The following is a 21,702-nucleotide window of genomic DNA, read 5'->3' as shown; positions in this document are numbered from 1 at the left end:
TGAAGGACCAGAGCAGTGCATTGGTCAAAAAGGCACCAGTGGGCGCAATTTGGTAGCGAGTGCTACTCCTGAGACAGGTCCAACACAATCCCACCTAGGTTAGAGAAATGGGTTTTCAATAGAGCCTTGCTCGAACCTTAAAGTAGGAACGGCCATGAATGAACGGACCGCGTCCTCTATCCGAGTATTTCGGGACTGGACTCCAGTCGAATAAGAGAAAAGAGAACGAACAAAAGCCTTCGAAGACGGTATGTTATGTCCACCGGCCAACGTAATGATGACCCCGTTGGGACTTGCCTTTCTGATTCGCGAGCTGGTGCACTGGAAATTAGCTAGCAGCCCGATGAAGTCTTGGCCAAGTACTCCGTAATTGGAACAAATGCGAAGTTTTTTAAGGTTTGTTGCTTAGGTAGACACAGCCCTGTCAGCCATACTCTTGGTAAAGTACGGGGAGTAGCAGAGGAAGGAGATGTTCGGGGCGTCGTCGGTACCCGGCTTTTGTTCTATCGTTCCATCGTTCCATCGTTGCCAGGACCAACAGAGATCAATTCCTGCCTGCTCTAATGAAAAAAGATGACACCGCACTGGCGCTGACTATCATGATCAGCCATAAAAAGATGGAAAAATTGTGGAGGAGACGGACGACTGAATCGGTTGTTGGTCGTTGGTGCAATAATAACAATGGTTGTAAATAAGAAGGTACCCGCCAGCATGGCGCTAATCCCTTTCCAGAGATATCCTGCACGTGCCATGATCCCTCCCGGCACTAAGAGGATTTGCCCATGGCCCAGTCACCGAATTATTTGATAGAGTATTCCGTATAGACTAAGGTACGGCTGGGAGTACCGTACCTTACTACTCAGTAACTTCCAATTAGTACGGTCGGTCCTTCGGTTTAGCCTCCCACAACCGTTCAGTTCTTGCTTTTGTATCCGCGAACAGGATTGTGGAAAATGCATCCCTGCAATCACCAGGTCTAACTGTTCGTCCTGAAGATCTCAATGGATTTGTAAATTGGCATTGGCAGAGTTCTCGATTTCTCTCTATCAGCAGAGAGATCTCATTCTCAGTCTGAGACGCGCGTGAGATCATACCCGTATCTCCTTTCAACCATGGATCGATCCATCGACAGATCATTATTCCAATCAGCGGGCCCAGCCCTTCAAGTCAGTTTTAACCCTGGCTTGAAATGCAACGTCCTTCGCGTCCCAGTCTTGTCTTGAGTCTTTGACTCTTGACTCTCGAACCCCCTCCCCCCACCCCCTGTTCAAGGTTACTATGGGATTCGCGCCGCATCCCGCGGGCACATCCTGCACGACATCCATCCTCCACTAGGGACTGACTCTGTACCCAGAAATTACAGTCCTTCAATGACTGGCTTCGAGGGGAAAATCTCACTCGGACACTACCAATGATCTCTTCTTGGCGGCTTATTTCAGCACCGTGCATATCACATCTGGACCAACTAGCTTCCTGCAGGCCTGGCCGATCATCCAGCCACAGAAAACCTCTCCCATTAGGAGGAAAGAGGGGGAACGCGAGAGAGAAGAAGGAATAAGGAAACATTGACCAATATATTCAGATGGGAAAATAGAGAAAAGAAAAAGAAAAAAAGAAAAAAGTCCCCCACTCACGCAAACCTCATTCCTTTCCAGATCCAGTGAAGTCACTTAGGCTGTCTTACCTGGCAGTGGGCCTAATCGATTCTGGAAAACATGCTGTGCGCAGCACATGTACGCTCCACACCGAGAATCGGTAGGACTGGAAAGGGGTCGTTGTCGCTGAAGTGCATGCGATTCGGTCAAAATATCCACCCGAATCAAAAGAGGCATGTTAACCATGCTAATGCAGTTTATGCAGGCTGCATATCTGAAGTCATGGCTCTCTCAGGCTATGTCGGTGAGCGGACAACCACCACGGGTTATGGTATTCAAAATCGACCGTTGGATCGAAATCTGGCGATCGCCCTCTATTCATGCAAGAATCGCTGTTGCTCGTGCCTTGAGAATATTCGAAAATTGCGAGGGAAGTAATCGCAAAGACGCGACATCTCTTGAACATGGCTTCCCCCCCCCCCCCTTGGGACCATCTACCTGGCACGGTATGGCTAGATGGCGCACATCGACCCTTCGTCGACGACCCTAAGAGCTATTGGCTGACTGCATCTGCCCAAGCTCAGTAGTATTATCGGCAATCCCCATCATGGGACTGGGGTCTGCACGGATTCCCGGGGCAATGATCGCCGCGAATCGGTTCTAGTACCATCTTATTCGGTCTTGCTGCACTCTGCCGTTCGTCGGGTGTTCGCACACTAGGACAGCTGACTTCAACAGTAATGTTCTGTATGGAGTATAGAACAATTCACCAATCAAGCTGCCAGTCGAACTATGTTGAAGTTGGAGTTCATTCCATAATGAGTTTGTGCAGCGCTAAGTTTGTCTGGACTTGGGTCAGAGAGATGTCACATGGAAGCTGACCAATGTTGTGTGTCTCCAACGGTTTTTGACAGGGTCCAGCTTTTTTTTCGCCTTTTTCTTTTGCGTTTTTTAATCTTTCCTGCACTAGTTGGGATGAGACGTCAATCTTTCCCTCGAAGGTCGTTGCTCTGTTTCTGGTTGAGGGGTTTACTTTCTTTCCTTTTTCGTCCTTGAGTCGAAAAAGAAAAGAAATCGATGCGCATCAATTCGCGGATGAGAACGTGTCGAAGAGAGGGAGGTTGGAATTGAGGGCACACGCAAGACAGACAGACAGGAAGTATCAACAGAGAACAAGCCAGAGGAGCAAGGTCACCATTGAACAGCACAAGGCTTTTATCTCTCAACCTGCACACCAGGAATACATAAGCTTCTCCTCAAAGGCTAGGTGTACCCATTGTAATCCACTGTTCTTTATTCTTGATCCACGCAACAGTGAAGTTGGAACAAGGAAACTTTTTGGGCCCTGGCATGGTCTAGCTCAACAGCAAACTCGTGGCGAGGGTGGTATTTGTTCTCAAGCTTAAATGGGTAACCTGGAGCTTCAGGGCTTGTGCACAACGATCCTCTGCAGACCATTTCCGCCGCACATCTACCAGGGTCGCTCATTGGGTGCCGTAAAGGGGCCAGCCTAGGTAGACAACGGAGATTGAGTGCGCGCCTTGAGGGTGTGGACAGGAGGAGGAACCGTGAGCAAAGCATCTTCATCCAACATCCAAAAATCAATATCAAGCGAGCAGATCCCTCGCAACAACTATCGGTGCAGCCCTGCCCTTTCCTCTGGATTATTCGGCACTGGAAAACGGTCTCAACAAACCTCGACCTTCCGAGCCCTGCGTCGGGTCTTCTATTTAATCTCCCGAGGAGCAGGACTCTATTGTCTCCAGCAGCCGTCCTCTTGACGTGGACTACCGACTTTCTGGGACAACCGATCTACATATACATAGGGTTGCAGCTGAGAATGAAAACCTGCATCAACTGATGCAAGATTACTCTCCCTTTGCTGAGCTGAGCGCATTCCAGTAAGTCCCATCATCTCTGTTTTCCTGTTCTCTCGCATTGGGAGTCTCCGCGCCTCTTGTCTCCCCCCTCTCGTTTTTCTCCTTGGAAGTCGGCCTTGGAACTACGCTTCCCTTCGGAGCCGAGACAATGTCATTCCTGGTGATGCTTCTCATGGCCATAACATGAGTCATGGAGATGTCACTGGCTGCATGAAACCTGCAAGCTTTGGTGTCTTGGAAGACTTTCGTCAAGACCTGCTGGACATCTGCAGCGCGATGGCTAGCAACAGGGCTGTATTGGCTCCGTTCATGGTCTACGTCAATCTTCCTGTACCGTTCATAAACTTCCCAAAGGACTCCATGTCTTCTTAGTCACTGTCCTCGAGGGCATATGTGTGATGCTGCTTTCATGTTTCTTTCTTTTTTTCTCTCTCTCTCTTATTCTTCCTATTCATGCTGCTTATTGCTTCCAGCTCTTCCCAGCCCATTTCCTTTCCACTGGTCTGGTGCTTCTATTTCACAAACACAACCCCCCTTCATTTTATATTTCTTCGCAGGAAATTCAAACGACAGGCCTGCTTGATGGGTTTAGTCGTTTTCTTCGAGATTTCATTGCTCTATGCTTTCAGTTTCTCTGGAAATTGTCCCTAATAGATTAACCTAGCGCTGCTGCCTTGAAGCTAGGATCCTATTGCTCGACCAGGACGCTGAAGGCGGACAATATCTCCGGGTAAGAGCGACGACCTGTTCCAAACCGCGCGGTTGCAAGCCTTACGGGCAGGCCTCACTGACAGCGTCTATTAGCTAGGCTCACACGGCTCTAGCATACCCTGTTTAGTGTCATCCAGGCCTAGTGTTGACAGGGTCCTTTCGTCGCTGCTCAGCTTAGGCTGGCAATCAAAATTAAAGACGCCCCAGGCACGAACCCGTCTTTGAGCTTAGTTTGCTAAATCCTCAAAAGTTTATCTATTGATCTTTGTGACTCTTCTTTTTCTTTTATCATCACCGGTTCTTATATTTTTTTTATTTATTTTCCCCTGCTCTCCTCTATTTTTCGCTCATTCTTAGAGAGGTTTTCTATCTTTCGAGGTAGTTACCCTTCTGTGGCTTTTTCCAATGAATCATTGTAAGTGGTTCTGTCTCTTATTTTCCCGACATTCCTTATCCTGGCACCTGGCAAGATTTCCGTCAATTCCATGATGCGGTCTCAGCGGTCGACTGGGCTCGTGACCTCCCCCCAGTTGCGATTACTTCTGACAGGCAGCCGATCTACATCCGGGGGGGGGAGGGTGACGTTAAGATTCTCTTTTGTTTTTTTTCTACCTACACTTCAAGCTTCTATTTCGGTTACACAATTTCAGAATGCCCGATTTCCTTGAATTCGCATGACATCAAGGACTACTACTTCCTACTTCCTTGGCTGACAGGGAGTGAGATTGAACCCTTTCCTCCATGCTGGTCTGGCGGAAGCTAAATCTTCTTGTACCTTTTTGTCAATTACTATTAATCATTCCCATTCCTTTTTTCATATTCCTTTTAATTTCCTTTTCTTTTTCTTTTTCCTTCCTTTCCTTCTCCTTTTTTTTTTTTTTTTTTTTTTTTTTTTTTTTTTTTCCCGACTGGCCTGTCCGCCTGAATCCTACAGGGATACCCGCTGCAGCAAATCTGCTGACCTGGCAGAGATTTTTTTTTTTTTTTTTTTACTTTTTTACTTCTCAGTCTCACCCACTGCCTCCTCTCTCTCTCTCGCGCGCGCGCGCTTTCTAAGTTAGGGAGAGAGAGAGACCCATTGTGGTGGTGGTGGTGGTGGTATTTCTCTATGTCTTTCCTTCCCTATCTATTTCATCATGCTCTCCTCCAGTTTTCTACCTTCGTTAGCAACTATCCAAAGCTATCCTGCTAACTATGGGTTCAATGTCAGCAACCCTTTTGCAAAACTCGTTTCCACTGGATGGTCCCCTCAATACTGACGGAGACTACGCGGGGGCGCAACGGCCGTTTTCTGGATCGACAGCTTTCCCAATGGATGAAGAAGAAAATACCCGGAGAGGTGGCGCCGTTGGCCACCCTCTCGCGCAGCCTGTCTCAATACCTGCTACCAACGGTTTGCGATACAACACACAGCAGACTGCACTGCAGGATGTACCGTAAGTTCAGTTCTCTTTCAATCCAGGCTATCTTCGTGCTCCACTTGTCCCGCTTGCAGCCACTAGTTGCAGCATTTCCTTCTTGTCCAAACAGCCTGACTACCGAGTAGCTCGCTGTTCAACTCACCACCCTACCATCTCTCTGTGTTGCTGTCCTGCTGCTTCTGCCTCTTTAGATTAGTCCTTATTTTTTTTTCTATTTTATTTATTATTCTGGGTTGGATTTTCTTTCTTTCAACCTCTGAATACTTGTCCTATTATTATCTCATGTCCATTTTCCCGATTCCTTCTGATATTCCGTTTCGGCCTGCTATCCTTATTTCATCAAAGGTTTGGGTCTGGTAGCCTGTTGCTTGCAGAGTGCATTGACTTGTTGCTCCCTGGTCACATCCTTGGATCCTTCGCCTCGCTTCTGATACGCTTATACATGCCTTGCAATCATGATGCGTTGGAAGCCAATGAACTATACCTGGCCTTTCTGTTGTCCTATCTTATTTTGGCCCTCGTTGCCGCCATCCTCTCCAGACTTTTTGACACCTCCCTCACCGACACAGCATTATGACTAAATAGATTCACAGCTACGCAGCGTCTCCAACCATGATTATGAGCCCTACTGACTCGTGCTCTGGTTTGTCTCCATCTCGCCCTAGCCATCCGCTCTTTGTCTTCGGCTGTTTGAGCTCCTAGCTAATGAGTGGGGTTCCTAGCAGAGACCTTCTCTTCCACATCCAATTCTATCTACTCACATTCACCCGGCCTATCCTATGATAGAATTTCAGATTTTAGATCCCATCGAGTCCCTCCTGCGCTGTAAGTCTGTCTACTTACACGATGATTTGTTCTCAACATGGGTTGATTGATAAGAAAATTTTGGGATCCATTTAGTCAACCACCGGCCAACATGTCGCCCAGCGTACCATCGCAAGCCACTGCAGTTTCGGTGGGGAGATCCGACAATTATTCAGGCTATGCACTTCATCGCGGAACGTTCCCATCATTGTCTGCCCTACCCGAGATGGGCAGGATGGCTCCGTATACGACAACACCAAGAGCACTCGAAGGTCCTGTCGAGCGTTCTCTTTTCGGGCCGACGACAAATCTGCTGATTGATCCTGTTCAGCGCTTGGCGCAGCCCATGACAGATGCGCCTCCGTTTCATGAGACCAATGTCATTCACCCTATCATCTCGGGCAATCAAACGATCAGACCCGAGATACAGGCGAAAATTCACAAGGGATTTTTCCAAGTCGACGAAAAGTGGACCTGCTATCGCCGCAATTATTTCTCTGTCTCGTGTTCCTTCTCCTTATGCCCTATGCCTCACGGTCCCTTTTACCTCAAATTCTCTGAGCAATCAACGGCAGAGCGCATCTTGTCATTTTCTATGTCTATCTCGGCAATAGTAAATGCACAATGCGGGGAGCCTCGAGAGCTGGTTCAGCACACCCCGAAACGAGACAAGCAGTCGGAAAGAAAACCAGGGAAGATCGTGCTTCAACCGTGCCAACCTTCGCCATTAGCCCTGGGCCACGGTGGGGCATCCAGCAGCAGTCCTCACGGCTACTCACTCACACAGTCGGCCGGAATACCGATGGAGTATACTTCGACGTACGCTGGGGCCCCACAGCCGTCCCAGCCCCCGACACAACACACTTTTGAACGCATCCAATTTCAGAAAGCAACGGCAAACAATGGCAAGCGGCGGGCTCAACAGCAATACTACAATCTGGTAGTAGAGCTATATGCAGAAGTCTCCCATCCGGTGGGTGGAACTGAGACCCAATGGTTTAAGATAGCCCGCCGACTTTCTCATCCCATGGTCGTTCGTGGTCGTTCCCCAGGCCATTACAAAGACGGCCGACGCGATAGCTCAACGAGCATGGGCCCTGACGGGGGAAGTGGTGGCTCGGGCGACGGCACCGGAGGCGCTGTCCTACCCCCGGGAATAGGACAGGCTGCACGGTCTCACTTGACCTTAATGCCGTACGACTCTTCTCACCGTGGCGGTCCACATTATCCTCGAACAGATTACCATCAAATGACAGCGGCAGACCAGTCACCGCTCAGCGAAAGCCCGCATATATCTTCATCTTCGTCATCAGCGTTTGACCTGGGGCTCATTACGGAGACGATGGACCCTATGGATTCGATGAAAAGTACGACTAGTATAGATTCATATCAGGATCCTGGCTACAGTGTTCTGAATGGCCGAAAGCAAGGCAGCCAGTACCGCCACCTGCCGTCTTTTGACTACGACTCAATCACTAAAAGCAGCGACGAGACCGGCAACGGGTTCGCGGACACTTACGACCCTATGGTCTCGTTTGTTCCCAACGACCAGCATGAGTCGTCGCATTATCTAAAACAACCTTCTCGCATGGCTCCAAATCTCTTTCACCATTCCACGAGCAGTGGGTATGATCCTGTCTATTCAACGCGTGCCAGCGACGGCAGTCCTTACGGTCGCTTTTCAAATTCCCAGAGTCTGTGCGCTTAGCAGTTGGCGTTTCCGGCTTGACCCCGTCTTGCCCTTTCCGTTACGCTCCTTTTAGCTAATGAATCTTCCTCTAGTCCTGTGGACTGTGTTTCTCCTTGTCCCGCCTCCTACATCCCTTCTCTTCTATTCTCAGCCTTCTTCCATTGAAAGCTCACACACTATCACTATATCTCTGCGATTCAAGGCCTTGGGGGGATCAAACTTGACGGTTCATTCTGGCCCCCCTTCTGCCGTTCTTGTGTCCTTCCTTTTCTCAATCCTTCTTCTTGTCTCTTTCTTGTCTCTTTCTCTTTCCATGTGAATTTTTTGTGAACTATTTTTCCTGGTGGGAAAAAGAAAAGATTTTCGGATGCTTGGGATGGACTTTCCGAACAAAGCCTTCTATGTGTTCGATATAGACTGACAGCTTGAGTTCATTGACAGTTGACATGTAGGCAGAGCAAGCGAAATTGCATTGATTATTCGAGAGAGCTAACCTATGCGAGCCTTTTTTTTTTCTTTGTTGCGGAGCTCGCTTATTCTAGTTTGCTGATTCCGCCTCTAACCTAGCCCATTTGTTTCATTTCTTTTTGTTTCTGTACTTACCTGCGAGGAGTAGTAAGCCAGCAAGGGCCTGCCACCTCCCAGGGTAATAGATCAGGAAGACAGAATCCGTCCCGCGATAAGAAACCCCGATAATAGGGATAACAAACGCATGAAGTCTGAACAAATGCACGAGAAAACCCAAGAAACAGGGAAATGCAACCTTCGCAGCCCAATTATTGGCTCTGGCGGGGGTCAGAAATTCTCCGATATGTTGCCCTACTTAGGACTAATTGGAGGGTCGCCGCTGTCAGGCCAACCTAATGATGCATGTCAAACCGACATGGGGGAGGGGGGAGGGAGGGGAGATCGAGAGAGTACGGGAAAAAGCAAATAAAAAAAGAACAAAAAAGGACCGAATTGGATCCATACTCAAAGAAGCAAATGAACAAGCCTGATGGTGGTGGAGGCAATTGGAAAGTGGACATCTGGCTGGTATCCGTTTGTGATAGGAGCAGGGAGGGGGAGACGGATGTGCATCTTGGTTGAAAAGGCTGGAGTTGATCTCCCCCAGGCTCCATTTGCCATGCGCCGTTCCCCGATCAGTCCAATGGACACAAGATGACCAAGGAGGCGAAAAGGAGCGAGAAACAACAGCAATTGGAAATAGAAGGAGAAGGGAGGAGTCGGGAAGGGACAGAGTCAGCCGGGCTCAGTCAGCCCCAATGATGATTGATGATGAGGAAGATCGACAAAGACATCCTTCCATACCGCAAAATGTAAGTACTGTACCTAGTAGTAAATGTGTGTACTTTCCAAGTTACTTTGTGTACTCCGTACAATGAATGGTCGGCGGATGGCACGGTACCTGCCAAGTTTGACGGCCGGCCACCAGCAGCTGCTGCCCAGTGGAGGTGCTCACTGACTACGGAGTTACGGAGTAGGTACTAATTCTTAACTCTCTTTCAGTCAATCTCACCTCCTTTTCCTCTTCCAGTTCCCTGGCCCGCCATTCTCAGTCCTTTCCGTCTCTTCTTTGTTCTTCTTCCTTCTCGTTGTTTTGTTGTTGTGGTTGATGAGTGGAGAAAGTGGAGTACTGTACGATACAGTCATACAGTCAACGAACCACTAGTTAGTTTGCCCGGCTTCATCTTGGACCTCCTTTGCGGCTCAACGGGCTTGCTTGCACCACCCCCCCTCCCTCCTCTCACCCCCCATACCCTCCGATCTCGAGTCAGTACAGTACTGTACTTCCGATCCATTCTCGTCCATAACGTTTCAGTTCAGTCCAGTAGAATCCCGTCTCTCGGTCCTCAATTCACCGACCGATACGCGCGGTCCGGGATGCTTTTCCTTCTTCCCCAGCTGCGGATGACAAGACTGGAGCGACGTCAAAAAAGGAACATGCGACTAACGCGATGATCGCCCACCCGATGCGTTCCATGATCGACCGGACATACATTAGGCCGCTGATGGAATCGCGTTAGGAAACCCGCATCTTTCCCACTTTTTTTGCCTCTCTCGTAGAGGCTTAGCGCTCGCTCTCGCTCCCCCTCTTGATCCTAACACACGGTACGATGCAGCTTCCACGCTCAATAGTGGTCAGACAGATGGTTGTACTCCAGGTACAGTCAGTACATACATACACTACTCAATTCTATAGAGTGCTAGTTGGCTGCTGCCTCCACTAACTTACCGCTCTCGGCACGTTCCGGTGCCGTTCCAGACGATCTCATTTATGTACAGTACAGTACAAGCCTGCTGCTGTAGGCGGTCTGCAAATGCAGACATCCCCTCCACCACTCTTGGGATAGCTTTGCCTCTTGACTCCTTGAGGTTTCAGCATGTGGATCCGCAATCAGAAAGAGACTTTCTTGAATTATTCTTTCTCGAAATGGGCAATAAACAGAAAGTGCCAAAAAGGGAATACTCGATACCCTGCTCTGCTCTCTTGCCATCAACTTGTTTTCTAACCCACATACGTACATGCTCAAGCCCCGTTCTCTCATCTGATTTCAAAATTCGGGATACAGCAATCATTTCTAGAACCACATGCAGCTGGTCCAGCCTGCAGCAGTCGAGACATCATCAGAGATCACATTAGTCCGACCCGATTGTTTTCATTCCAATGGCTTGTCGATTCTAAACGGTGGCAAATGGGGGTGCCATGGCTACCGAAGCCAGACAGTCTCGGCGCAATAAAGCTTCCCTAGAATAGCCCACCAAGCACGTCGTACAAGGGAGTAGGGAGGAGGGAAAGGGTCCGACAGAAGACGATCGGCTCCGGGCCCCTTCTGTGAGCCACAAGAGGCCAGCCATGGATGAACAACGGTGAAGACGAGAATTTCCGCCTGCTTCTGGAAAACGCATCCAACATGAACCGCCGCGTTGCCTTCCGGCCACGACACCTTTCCGAAGCGTGGTGCGACTATCGCGTTGAATCCAATCCTTTCGCAGTTTCACCGCATCATCTCTGGTCCTTGAGCAAGGCATGAAGCCTATCGCCTTGCACAGTTCAACCAACGGTCAATGTGGCGGGCCACTGTTGCTTCGAATTTACCCGCCCACCACGAAAAAGGCGACAGGGACGCCTCGGTTCATTGATCGTCTAGCGCGGTTCATGTGGGAAATAGGAGCTTTCGGCGAATTGCATGCGACAACAACCCAGGAAACATCTGAAGCAAAAGGAATCCTTGTAACCTGTATGTCCGTTGATCCTGAGTCGTGGGTCTGGTTTTCAGCCTGGGCTTGTGTCGAATCCGAGACCATGGGCCACGGCCGGTTGAGATCCCTGGCAGGAAGAGAAACAGACCCATCATGCACACCCCTGTGTGTATGGGCTTCGCTTCGCGTCAACACTGACCTCGCGTTGACCAGTCTCATTGCGATGCTGGCGGGGCGGTTGAGTCCCGAAACTCCTGGACTCAGACTTCGGATGCTCACTTCCAGACATCTGGTGACTGCGTCCAAGACCAACCAGCTGTCTGGTTGAAAAGTTTTGATGCTCATTCTCGATTTAGTTGCTTTGCTTGCTCTCACTTAGGAAGTGTTGTAGTTCTTCTTTAAGCCCTGTTCCTATTCGAACCGACGGTACCATAGCGATATTCTCGATCACCTATATCAACATACGAATAATGGTTGTCCCCAACCCTTCATCCCAACACTGCATGCGTCAAGACTTCTGTTTCACGAAACGGTTTTCCCGGATGTTGTGTCCCATCAACAAACTTCTGACAAGGCTCGACACGCGACGAGAACCGAATGCCTCTGTCGAATGCCAGCTCAGTCAGTGCCCTGCACCGATATGCCGCCCAGTCTGCCATACCGCCCTCCCTCCTGGCTTCATTCCTCTCCAGCCCTCACTTCATGCCTTATCCGCCACCATGTCGACTCATTCCTTGAATTTGCCTCAAACATCCACTCCGCCTGCAAGAGCTGCAAGACGCTCATGTGACAGTGTTGCCAGTCCGCTCCCTCGCCAGGTAAATGACAAGTCTTGGCAGAAAAATTCGGGGTTCCCATCTCAGTAGACACTGCACACACAAAAGCAGTTCTCCCTGTGGGGGTTTGTTGGAAACCCATTATCCCCCTCGCCTTGCTCTGAATTCGGATGTAGCGTATAGCCTGGCGGTACGCGGAGAAACGGAACCCCCTTGATCAGGCCGCCAGGGCTCAGCCCAAGCTCCAGCCAACTCAGAAAGATAAAACCTCCATCTCTCTCTCTCTCTCTCTCCTTGGTATTACCCCCAAGTCGAACCGTAAGATCCAGTCAAATTCCTTAATCCCTCTCGATCCTCGAGACCCGAACCGACAGTTTCCGGTCCAACTCCTGCTGTTCCTCGGGCGTCGGGGTCAGGCCCATCGCCCCCTCCACCTGCGGCGTCACCCACAGGCCAATCGCCGACCACGCCATGGCGCCGACGCCGAAGAGGACTCGCGTCTTGGGGGAGAGGCTTTTGTATGAGCTAGAATGGATCAGACAATCTGTTAGTCTAGAGGTGGAAAGAAAAAAAAAAGGGTTGAATGGAAGGTAGGTAGGGTAAGGAAATAGTGTGCGTTTCTCCAGGAAGGAATGGCACGATCGTAATCGTAGTTTTGTTTCCAAAACCGAAACCGACAGGAAGAGTGAAAGAAAGGTAGCAGAACGAACCTCCAGAACGACATTGTGGCGCGGGATTTCCAGTAAGGAAAGCTAGCAAAGGCGAAAGAGCGAACAAATCCCTGCGCGGCAGTCAAGCTGGCCTTCCGTAGATGACAATCAATACACAGTGGATTACGGAGGCTTGATTCGAAGTGGGCAGGCAGGTAAGTAGTGTCTGCCGGCAGGAGGGTCTTTCCCTCTTTTGGAAGGCACTACGCTAGGCTTGATTCGGTTTAGTGTGATGATACCTATGGGGTTCGGCGGGATGTAGATATACTCGGTACTGTAGATAGATAGCAACGACGTCAACTACCGTATCCGTGTTCATTGCAGTTCGGGATCGAAATTTGGCTCCTGTGGGATTCTGAGTGGGTTCGGTATAGAGCCTAGTCTTTGTGCTGGGTTACTCTCTATGGGAAGAGAGGTTGGCTGGCGATTTGGTTGAAGTGTTAACATATGACGGAGCCTACAGAAGCGGTGCACCAGGCACAGTACAGTACATACAGCACTGATGCGGCGCGCGAGGTCTTGTTGCTTCGACGTCACTGGCTGGCCCATGCTATCAGTCTTTAGAAATGTGAATGAGCAAGAACCGAACTGTTCCATTTATCCAGTACCAGTAGCCTCGCCTACTTTTCCTGACCCTGAAAAAGACAAGCCGGAAATGAATGGTAGAGAGACAGAACCTGAAAGAACTTTGTAGGAAAGAGCAATGTGATACGCCGAGTACATGAGGAGGAGGGGAGGGGGTTATAATGACCATCACATATACACATATCACGTCGGAAAATCACAGATAAGATCATTCAATTAGAGCAAGCCAGATAGACAACATGCGATGGGGCGAGTGGCAATGCAGCATCACGACAACCAGCGCGGATATCCGTTTAGAGAAGTACACAAGGAAACAAAAAGAAGAAGAAAAAGGAAAGCACATAAGAAATGAAGTACAGAGAAAAATGGCTCATGGAATCTCTCTACTTCTTGCCATAGGCACGGTCGACATCAGCCTGGAAGCGATTCAGGATCTTTTTGCGTTGAAGTTTCTGAGCGGCAGTCATGTAGCCCTGGTCGAATCACAAAGAATGTTAGTTATACCGCATAAATGTACGGAAGTGTGTTCGCGTGTTTTGACTTACGTTCTGAGGGGTCCACTCCTCGTCGGAGAGAATGACTCCGTTGATGATCTCGATGCCCTTGAGACCACCGGCCCGGCCAGCAGCCTGAAGCTGCTTGAGGACAATCGACTTCAACTTCTCATTGTGTGCTAGAGTCTCCAGGTTGTCGCCCTCGATACCATTATCCTTGGCGATCTTCTTCAGAGCAGGCTCAAGGGGTACGATGATGGCGACCGGCTTGTCTTGGTCCTGTGCGGCGTAGACACAAATGTTACCCACCACAGGAGACGACCGATAGACAGACTCCAGCTTCTCCAAGGCAATGTACTCGCCGTTGAGAGTCTTGACCAAGTTCTTCTTGCGGTCAATGATCTTGATGTGACCGTATTTGTCGAACTCGCCGATATCGCCTGTCTTGAACCACCTGTCTTCGGTGAATGCTTCCTTCGTCTCTTCCTCGTTCTCCCAGTAGCAGCTGCTAACACTCGGTCCACGGATGTAGATCTCTCCCTGGGGCGGGTTGTTCTTGGCAAAATAGCCGGCATCGGGGAAGTCCACGAGTTTCATTTCGATCGAACCCGGAATTTCACCCAGAGCGTCCGGATTCCAGGCCAGAGGGTCGTTCAGGGCACCCATTGCCGACGTTTCGGTCAACCCGTAGCCGCTGATCATAGGAGCGATAGCCATGGACAGGAACTTCTGCGTATCTTTCGAGACGGGTCCACCGCCGTTCATCATGATGCGCAAGCGGCCACCGGTCGCCTCCTTGAGCTTGCGGAAAACGACAGCATCGAGGATTCCAGCACCCATGTCCACACCAGGGAAGCCAGCAGTCATGAGGAAGTTCTTGGCGGACATGGCGCCCCAGAACATGCCCCTGACAAGGAAGTTGTTCTTGTTCAGGTTGTTGAGAACACCCTTCTTGACCGACTCCCACACCGCCGGCACACCAACTAGAATCGTGGGCTTCAATTCGCGAATATCACCCTTGCAGTTGCGCATGGAGGCGTCCGAAAGTGTGCGAGGGTTTCCGTAGCCCATAGTGCCACCCCAGAACAGGCAGAGGTTCTCAAACATGAATTCGAGGATATGGGCTTGAGGAAGATATGTCAAAAGCGAATCAGAGGGTCCGATGTAGGGTCCGACAATCGCATGAATGCCCGCACCTATCCTATGGTCAGTTCTGCGGACATCAGGTAAGGAGCATAGCTAGATTTGCGGACTCACATGCGGAGACGACGTTAGCCTGGGTCAAAGAGACACCCTTGGGAGGTCCGGTTGAACCAGAAGTGTACATGATACAGCACAGATCTTCGCGACTGGGAGGCACCGGGTCCACGGGGTTCTCCTCGCCCAGCTTGCGCAACTCCTCGATGCTGATAACATTCAGATAATCGTACTCCGACTTGAGTTTGTCCAGGTCGTCCTTCTTGACTTCCTGATCGGTGTTGTAGATGACATGCTTGATTGACTTAACATCCTTGAGGACGTGAGCCACCGAAGGGATGAGGCCAGGGTCACAGAAGATAGCGAGACTGGACGTTTGGACCAGGGAGTGCTTCAAGCCTTCCTCGCCGAGGGTGTCATACGCAGTCACAACCGTCAGCGACTGGGATGCGGCACCTGTAACAGGACAATCCAATCAGTAAGTGGTCCATCAACAAGAAGACGTTCATGCGCACGAACCGTGTGACATGGCCAGCCAATGTGCACTGTCAAAACCGCCACGGTTAGCGTTTCCCCATCACTCGTATGATATCACCACCAGCACCGTTGAGTTACACACGTACCTTGTTGCGCCGTAGAGATGGATTTTATCCGGCTTCTCCAAGCCGAGTTTGCGCAAACCACTACCCAGCTCGAGCGCCAGCTTCTCGTACTCGTTGAAGGTCAGGAAGGTATAACCGCTCATCTCGAAGTACGTCCATTCCTTGTCGACCTCCTTTTCCACACCGTCCACGATCTTCTTCACCTTCTTCTTCTCCACGTGGGTCTTGACCAGGCGACGGGTGCCGACCGCCTTCGAGTTTCCGTACAGCCGCGCGGAGCGACGGAAGATCTCGTAGGTGGTGCTGGCATCTTCGGCCGGCCGCTCGAGGAGCCCATCTTTTGCGATAGGCAGTCGGCGAGGAATGGTCTCTCCTTCGACGGGTTCCACGCCGGGGACCTCCACCGAGAAAGGTGGCTTCTTGTACATGCGCGGTTGAATGCGCAGCTCCTTCAAGTTCGTCATGGCGACGGAGGGTTCAGCGCTCGGCGGATCAGACTGAATACAGGATCTGTTGACAGTGGTGGGAAATCTCCCGGTCAGCGACGAGGTGGAATTTGGGTTCGATTTGGGAGGTGGTTCAGAGGGAGGCAAACGCCATGAAAGAGGGGGAACCAGAGGAAGGCCGCGGATAGCACAAAGTCAAAGGTCGACTTACAGTAAGCAAGTTCCGCTATGGGTCGGTTCCACACCGAGAAAGCTTCAATTCCAAGAAGTTGCCGGTCTAAGGAGGAAAGGGAGGTAGATGGAAAATCAGATTTAGAGTCAGATTCGAAGATAAGAATGGAATGCAAACAGGAGTCTGGGGGGCAGAGGGCTGGAAATGGGGAGAGAAGGAGAGGGATAGAGAATGAATGGGAGTTGGAAATGAGATGGGGAAGGGAAAAGGGAAGGGAAAAGAAAGGTCGGATAGGTGAGTAGGTGAAGCTAGCTAGCTAAGTTACTACCTAGTACTTACCGCAGAGGTCTCCCGCACGGCCAGTTCTTGCTGGTGTCTGTCTCTCTTACTTAGTCCGGACAGTGCAGAATAATGAAGTCAGTTTATTGTGGCTGGGCGGGAACCCCCTCTTTCCTGGTCCTTATTCGCGGCTACTACTTGGGTATGACGGAACCCGACGGAGCGAGTAGTTGGAATGGGGGTTCGGCAAAAAGAATTGGAAGGACAGAAAATTGGGATTGCCCCCATGGTACTCTCATTGTTATCATTTCCTGTCTCTAAGAGAAAAGCACAAACAGCTTTTTCTGTCGCCATGGCTCTCTCAGTCGTTTACGAGATCTCTTTTGGAACCGAGCAAATCATTCGACGCCACGGAAGAGCAAAAGAGAAAAAGAGAGTCAGGAGCTCTGAGCATGGGCATGAGCATGGGTCGGAAAGTGCACGAGGTGCTACAACAGTCGTTAGGTACAGTACGGTCGCTAACTCAACTTGCAGGGCACAGACTGTATGTACATGTACAGTACCTAGTACATCTCTAGGCAGGATTGAAGGATTGCCGCGGTCCAGAGACTCCATCCAGCAGTCCAGCCAGACTGTCAACAGTTCCAGGATACGAACTATGGAGTCATCCGCATATAACGGCGGATATTATGACCTACAATGACGCCCCCATCGTCATTAAAGATCTGACAGGAAAGTCATCGAGCAATTTTTACCGACAGGGCCCAGGACCTGATCGTCGCCCGCCCTTCGCACCTCTTGGGCTTCAGATCGCCAGTGCAAGTTCTAGCTTGGCACTGAGTGTTTAAGGATCACTCTACTCACATGTCACCAGAGAGACATCTCGCGTGGGCCGAAGAATAGAATTCAATCACTGACAGGACAGGGAAAAAGGCAGCTTTAGTTTTCAGGGGATACTTGTGTAACTGGACGAGCATTAGTGCTGACGCCCACGGCCCGTCGGCTATCGTTGACTGTTGGTCACGGGGAGGGTAGGCTAAAGAGCAATGCCATGCCTTGGGCTTATGTATAACTTACGTAATTATCCTCCGCGATGCTCCCCCCGCTATCTGCAAAACTTCATCCTTCGGGAGATGCCGAGGAATCACCGATATCAAGTGAAACACGCTCGTGCAGATCGGTTGCTGATTATTGCCAAATCGACAGTGCGAGATACCCTACCTCTCATCTCTGATTCCTGCTCGAAAAAAGCAAAGCTAATTGAGCCCCGTTTCTCTATCCAGAGTGGTCCTCCTGTCTGGTCCGTCGCACCGCCGATCTCCGAGTATTCTAGCCATTGGCGCAATTCATACTATAGTCCACCATTCTGTACCTCCTATTGTTAGGTAGGATAAAACCCACGAACCAATGGAACAGATCACCAGCTTCCTGTCGTTGCTCGGAGAAGAGGTAGAAGATGCCGAAGAGGGTATGTCTCGAACAATCCATTTGCTTCGATATCAGCCAGTATATGCGTGCCGTATGCAACATAGAAGAGAAACAACCTTTATAGATCACCAACGCTGCAGTCATACCATGTGAAGAGGGGAGAGGCCGAGGGAGATCCAAATCGCTACACATCTGTCTGCATGCACATAGCCAATCTAGCCAGCGTTCTCACCGTCTACCCCAGCGCCAGCTCTATTATAGAACCTTATTAATTGATCCAACCGACTATGCCCTACAGAAGCCTTCTACCTTTTCGCACAAGACATCCCATCCTCAAATCTAGGCTTCGTCGACTCGCGGGCCACCACCGTCGATCTCACAATCAACAACCAGGACTACGCCATTCATCAATCGCCCACGTTACTCTCCTCGACCCGTGCAGGGGGCACAACAGGCGCAGGTTCGTCCATCAAGCCGAATCTCTTACCGCATACTTCGTGCTGACATGGATTCATCATCAAGTCCTCTGGAAAATCACCCCGCTCTTCTCCGAATGGCTCTCCTCCCGGACCAACCCCCTCTGGACCCAATCCCTCCTCTCGTCCACCTCCACCGTCGTCGAGCTCGGCTGCGGCATCTCCGGGCTGAATGCCCTCACCCTCGCGCCGAAGGTCCACCACTACATCGCGACAGACCAAGAATACGTCCACCGACTCTTCCGTCAAAACATCGAGACCAACTACCAGCCCTCGACCTCGAGCTCGACCCGATCCTCCAAGTCTCGTAAGCAGCAGCAACCACAACAACAGCCCAAACGCAGCAAACCCAAGCAGCAGCAGCAGCAGCAGCAGCAACAATCGACATCATCACCAAACATCACCTTCATCTCGTTGGACTGGGAACTCGACGTCGCGGGTTCGCTAAAAGCCAGTGTCGGCCTAGAGGACCCTGACATTGGCGACGGCAACGAGGAGGAGGAAGAAGAGGTAGATCGGGGGTTCGATCTCCTGGTATCCTGCGACTGTATCTACAACGATGCGCTGGTGGCGCCGTTCGTGCGCACGTGCGCCGATATCAGTCGGTTGAGGCCAGTCTATACCGCAGATAGTCACGGTGCGGGGAGGAGGGGGAGCAGAAGGCCGACGATCTGCCTCATCGCGCAGCAGCAGCGGTCGCCGGAGGTGTTTGAGGCTTGGTTGCAGGAGACGCTGAGGGTGTTTCGCGTCTGGCGGGTCAGTGATGATGTGCTTGGAGAGTCGTTGAGGTCCGGGACGGGGTATTTGGTGCATCTGCTACTTCTCCGGTAATTGGGAGCTGGTGGTCAGGCTGGGCCGGGGGGGGGGATCAAAGGGTACAGTCGGGTCGGGTTCAGACGGGTTTGGAAGATTCAATGGTTTGATAGCATGCGTGTCCTACTTCTTCCGAATTGATTCATCTTTCGACAATGACCGATCGCGTGTATATGTGTCAAAGCCTACGCGACGCAGCATAAGAATCAAGAAACTCACATTCACTAGTGACTCTTTTGGATGGTGATATTGATATCGGGAAAGCACGAACGCAGTAACCGTGCGCTATGGAACGGAAAATCCCGTTGCTCTTTGAGATGTAGCACAATACAAAGCTATTCAGAAGCATTCAGTATGTGCACGTGATCGGAATACGAAAGACAAGAAGGTAAGCTCAGATCAATTGAGACCCTCGGGGCCAGCCATATGAGGTAAGACATTATTACATTAAGTAAGAAAACAACATGCAGAAGGCCACCCACATATACAAAGGAGGGAGGGTATGTGACGCAGAATCCCTCGTGGAATGATGGAGACGGCAGTCAACCACCACCGGAAACATGCTCAAAACTATGCAAAGGCAATGATGCGAACATCTTGCGTCTTCAACAGATACCGCAATGCAACGATGATTAGTAAAATTATAAGACTGCTATTACTGTGTATCGGCCGTTTCTTTGGGGTCAGTGTTCTCTTTCTCATGCTCACGTGGACGAGGAAACTCGGCCTCGTCCTTGAAGGGGTGTTTATGGTCCGGGGAGGTTTGCATTGGAATCTCCATCGGACGAGGTGGATTCGTATCTAACCGCTCGCGGGGATCGCTCTCTGGGTCGCGGTCGATGATAGATGAGATGGATTGTTTCGTCGAGCCGTTGAAGCGGGCTTGTAATTGATGTTGATTGGGGACCGGGGGCATCGTCATCACTGGAGGTGCAGGCAATGTCCTATCCGTGGACTCGGTCTTCACCGGGACGTCATGGCTTTCCTCTTCATCCGACGCAGAAGAATACTCAATGTCTTGTTGGTATCCTTCGTGGTCTGTGGGGCCGGACTCAAGCCGGCTCTCTTCCGTGGACGCGCGGTTGACATTTGCCACTGGGGGAAGAGGGGCGTTGGGGTCATAAACAAGTCCGCATACCTCCAATGCCCGGGATTGACTGCCCAGGCTGCGGTCCTTGTGTTTCTTCGTTAAATGGCACATGAACCCATGGAGAGTCACGAAGTCGGCCTTCCCACAGCCGGATACCGGGCAAGTTAAATAGACCAGACTACCGTCTGAGGGACGCTTCCAGAGGGCCCTGCCAGAGGGATCATGCGCGGCGGGGCGCCCATGTCGCTCTCCCCAGGCTTCAACATTCTTAATAGTATACTTCTGCTTCCGTCGGATCGAGGTAGCGCCGCTGGGGTCATGGTGAATGTGCTGAGGTTGAGGTGGAGGTGGCGGAACGTGCGGTGCAGGTGCTTGTGTCGGCGGTGGAGGGATGGGACGTGGCTCCGGAGGGCTTTGTTGCTTGAAGAATGCAAGGGTAGTGGCTGCATTGGTCTCCGACAACCGACGAGGCGGCGTTGGTCGAAGCGGCGGGGAGTCCATCCCAGCATTATACCCGAGGCCCATTGATTCTCTTTTCAAGCGCTTTCGTTGCCTACGCAGGTCCTATTCCGTAGGCACATGCGAAACATGTCAGATGATGTTGTTTGTAGAAGAATAATAAAGACACAATTTCACTTCTTTCTGCTGTTGTTCTTAACCATACCTCTTCTTCTGCTTCGGCATTCTCCGTCAACCTACGAAAGTCCTCGTCCTCTCGCTTGCGCATGGCGAGAAGATGGCTACGAGCCGCCATACGAGCCGCTTCTTCATGCTCCAATTGTCTCAGGCGAGCTTCAATCTGGTCAATATGCGGATGATGAGCAGGCGGTGCTGGAGCGGAAACCGGAGCTGGCGGGCCTGGTTCCTGCATAGGGGGAGGCGGCGGTGGTGGTGGAAAAGGACGAAATTGGTGGTGACCGTGCATCAAATGCTCCGGGGGAATTGCTTGGCCCGGATTCATTGCGATTGGGTGGAAACGTGGGAGGCTCATAGCATTGACATGATGCCCGAGTCCGCCGTTGATCCCATTCTCGTGCACTGGTGCCACGGGAGGCGCTGCAACTGTCATGGTGGAGGACTGGATGCTCAGTCAGAAGATTAGTTATTTGCAATCACTCGTTGCTGGCATGCACATGCAAAAGTTTGCTGGGGAAGTTTGATGCAGCCGTGAAAGAGATGCGCGCTTCGGTGAACGCAAACGACAGTTGACACGGTCTCAGAAGTATATCCAAGGAGGGTTATCTCATTGAAGGATGGGGAATACGTGACCCGACCCAGGTAGGAGGCCGACAAGGGTGGTGGAAGGGAGGTGTAAGAGGGACCAGAGAG

General features: G+C 50.9%; 9 protein-coding genes across 9 annotated transcripts; 4 read left to right on the top strand and 5 right to left on the bottom strand.

The window, feature by feature from the left end:
* Nucleotides 1-1,130: 1,130 nt before the first annotated feature.
* BO86DRAFT_114235 (uncharacterized protein) lies at nt 1,131-1,698 on the bottom strand. The gene has a single exon (XM_025665954.1). The coding sequence runs from the start codon at nt 1,564-1,566 to the stop codon at nt 1,174-1,176; it is 393 nt and encodes a 130-aa protein (XP_025532457.1). The 5' UTR covers nt 1,567-1,698; the 3' UTR covers nt 1,131-1,173.
* BO86DRAFT_385403 (uncharacterized protein) lies at nt 1,387-1,876 on the bottom strand. Its single transcript, XM_025671096.1, has one exon. It carries the CDS (start codon nt 1,830-1,832, stop codon nt 1,671-1,673), a length of 162 nt encoding a protein of 53 aa, XP_025532456.1. The 5' UTR covers nt 1,833-1,876; the 3' UTR covers nt 1,387-1,670.
* A 4,461-nt stretch (nt 1,877-6,337) lies between these two features.
* On the top strand, nt 6,338-8,606 carry BO86DRAFT_406249 (NDT80 / PhoG like DNA-binding family protein). The gene is made up of 2 exons (XM_025674156.1): nt 6,338-6,432; nt 6,487-8,606. The coding sequence occupies exon 2, from the start codon at nt 6,524-6,526 to the stop codon at nt 8,117-8,119; it is 1,596 nt and encodes a 531-aa protein (XP_025532455.1). The 5' UTR covers nt 6,338-6,432; nt 6,487-6,523; the 3' UTR covers nt 8,120-8,606.
* A 2,332-nt stretch (nt 8,607-10,938) lies between these two features.
* On the top strand, nt 10,939-11,808 carry BO86DRAFT_114112 (uncharacterized protein). Its single transcript, XM_025665953.1, has one exon. The coding sequence runs from the start codon at nt 11,133-11,135 to the stop codon at nt 11,631-11,633; it is 501 nt and encodes a 166-aa protein (XP_025532454.1). The 5' UTR covers nt 10,939-11,132; the 3' UTR covers nt 11,634-11,808.
* Nucleotides 11,809-12,419: 611 nt separating this feature from the next.
* BO86DRAFT_395189 (uncharacterized protein) lies at nt 12,420-12,805 on the bottom strand (the record flags this gene model as incomplete). Its single annotated transcript, XM_025673281.1, has 2 exons — nt 12,420-12,606; nt 12,792-12,805. 2 exons carry the CDS (start codon nt 12,803-12,805, stop codon nt 12,420-12,422), a joined length of 201 nt encoding a protein of 66 aa, XP_025532453.1.
* Nucleotides 12,806-13,381: 576 nt separating this feature from the next.
* Nucleotides 13,382-16,615, bottom strand: faa4 (long-chain fatty acid-CoA ligase FAA1). Its single transcript, XM_025668686.1, has 6 exons — nt 16,327-16,615; nt 15,691-16,179; nt 15,587-15,612; nt 15,128-15,523; nt 13,922-15,066; nt 13,382-13,849 (listed from the first exon to the last, which is right to left on the bottom strand). Exons 2-6 carry the CDS (start codon nt 16,131-16,133, stop codon nt 13,760-13,762), a joined length of 2,100 nt encoding a protein of 699 aa, XP_025532452.1. The 5' UTR covers nt 16,134-16,179; nt 16,327-16,615; the 3' UTR covers nt 13,382-13,759.
* A 65-nt stretch (nt 16,616-16,680) lies between these two features.
* Nucleotides 16,681-17,348, top strand: BO86DRAFT_114099 (uncharacterized protein). Its single transcript, XM_025665952.1, has one exon. The coding sequence runs from the start codon at nt 16,802-16,804 to the stop codon at nt 17,267-17,269; it is 468 nt and encodes a 155-aa protein (XP_025532451.1). The 5' UTR covers nt 16,681-16,801; the 3' UTR covers nt 17,270-17,348.
* A 375-nt stretch (nt 17,349-17,723) lies between these two features.
* On the top strand, nt 17,724-19,381 carry BO86DRAFT_114033 (S-adenosylmethionine-dependent methyltransferase). Its single transcript, XM_025665951.1, has 4 exons — nt 17,724-17,771; nt 17,850-18,034; nt 18,293-18,454; nt 18,517-19,381. Exons 2-4 carry the CDS (start codon nt 17,974-17,976, stop codon nt 19,299-19,301), a joined length of 1,008 nt encoding a protein of 335 aa, XP_025532450.1. The 5' UTR covers nt 17,724-17,771; nt 17,850-17,973; the 3' UTR covers nt 19,302-19,381.
* Nucleotides 19,382-19,785: 404 nt separating this feature from the next.
* On the bottom strand, nt 19,786-21,526 carry BO86DRAFT_114018 (uncharacterized protein). The gene is made up of 2 exons (XM_025665950.1): nt 21,038-21,526; nt 19,786-20,937 (listed from the first exon to the last, which is right to left on the bottom strand). The coding sequence occupies exons 1-2, from the start codon at nt 21,440-21,442 to the stop codon at nt 19,939-19,941; spliced, it is 1,404 nt and encodes a 467-aa protein (XP_025532449.1). The 5' UTR covers nt 21,443-21,526; the 3' UTR covers nt 19,786-19,938.
* Between the last annotated feature and the right edge of the window lie 176 nt (nt 21,527-21,702).

Source organism: Aspergillus japonicus, assembly GCF_003184785.1.
Source record: "Aspergillus japonicus CBS 114.51 unplaced genomic scaffold BO86scaffold_3, whole genome shotgun sequence".
Classification (NCBI taxonomy): domain Eukaryota; kingdom Fungi; phylum Ascomycota; class Eurotiomycetes; order Eurotiales; family Aspergillaceae; genus Aspergillus; species Aspergillus japonicus.
The sequence above is the reverse complement of the archived record's forward strand: the minus strand, read 5'-3'. Positions and strand labels throughout refer to the sequence as shown.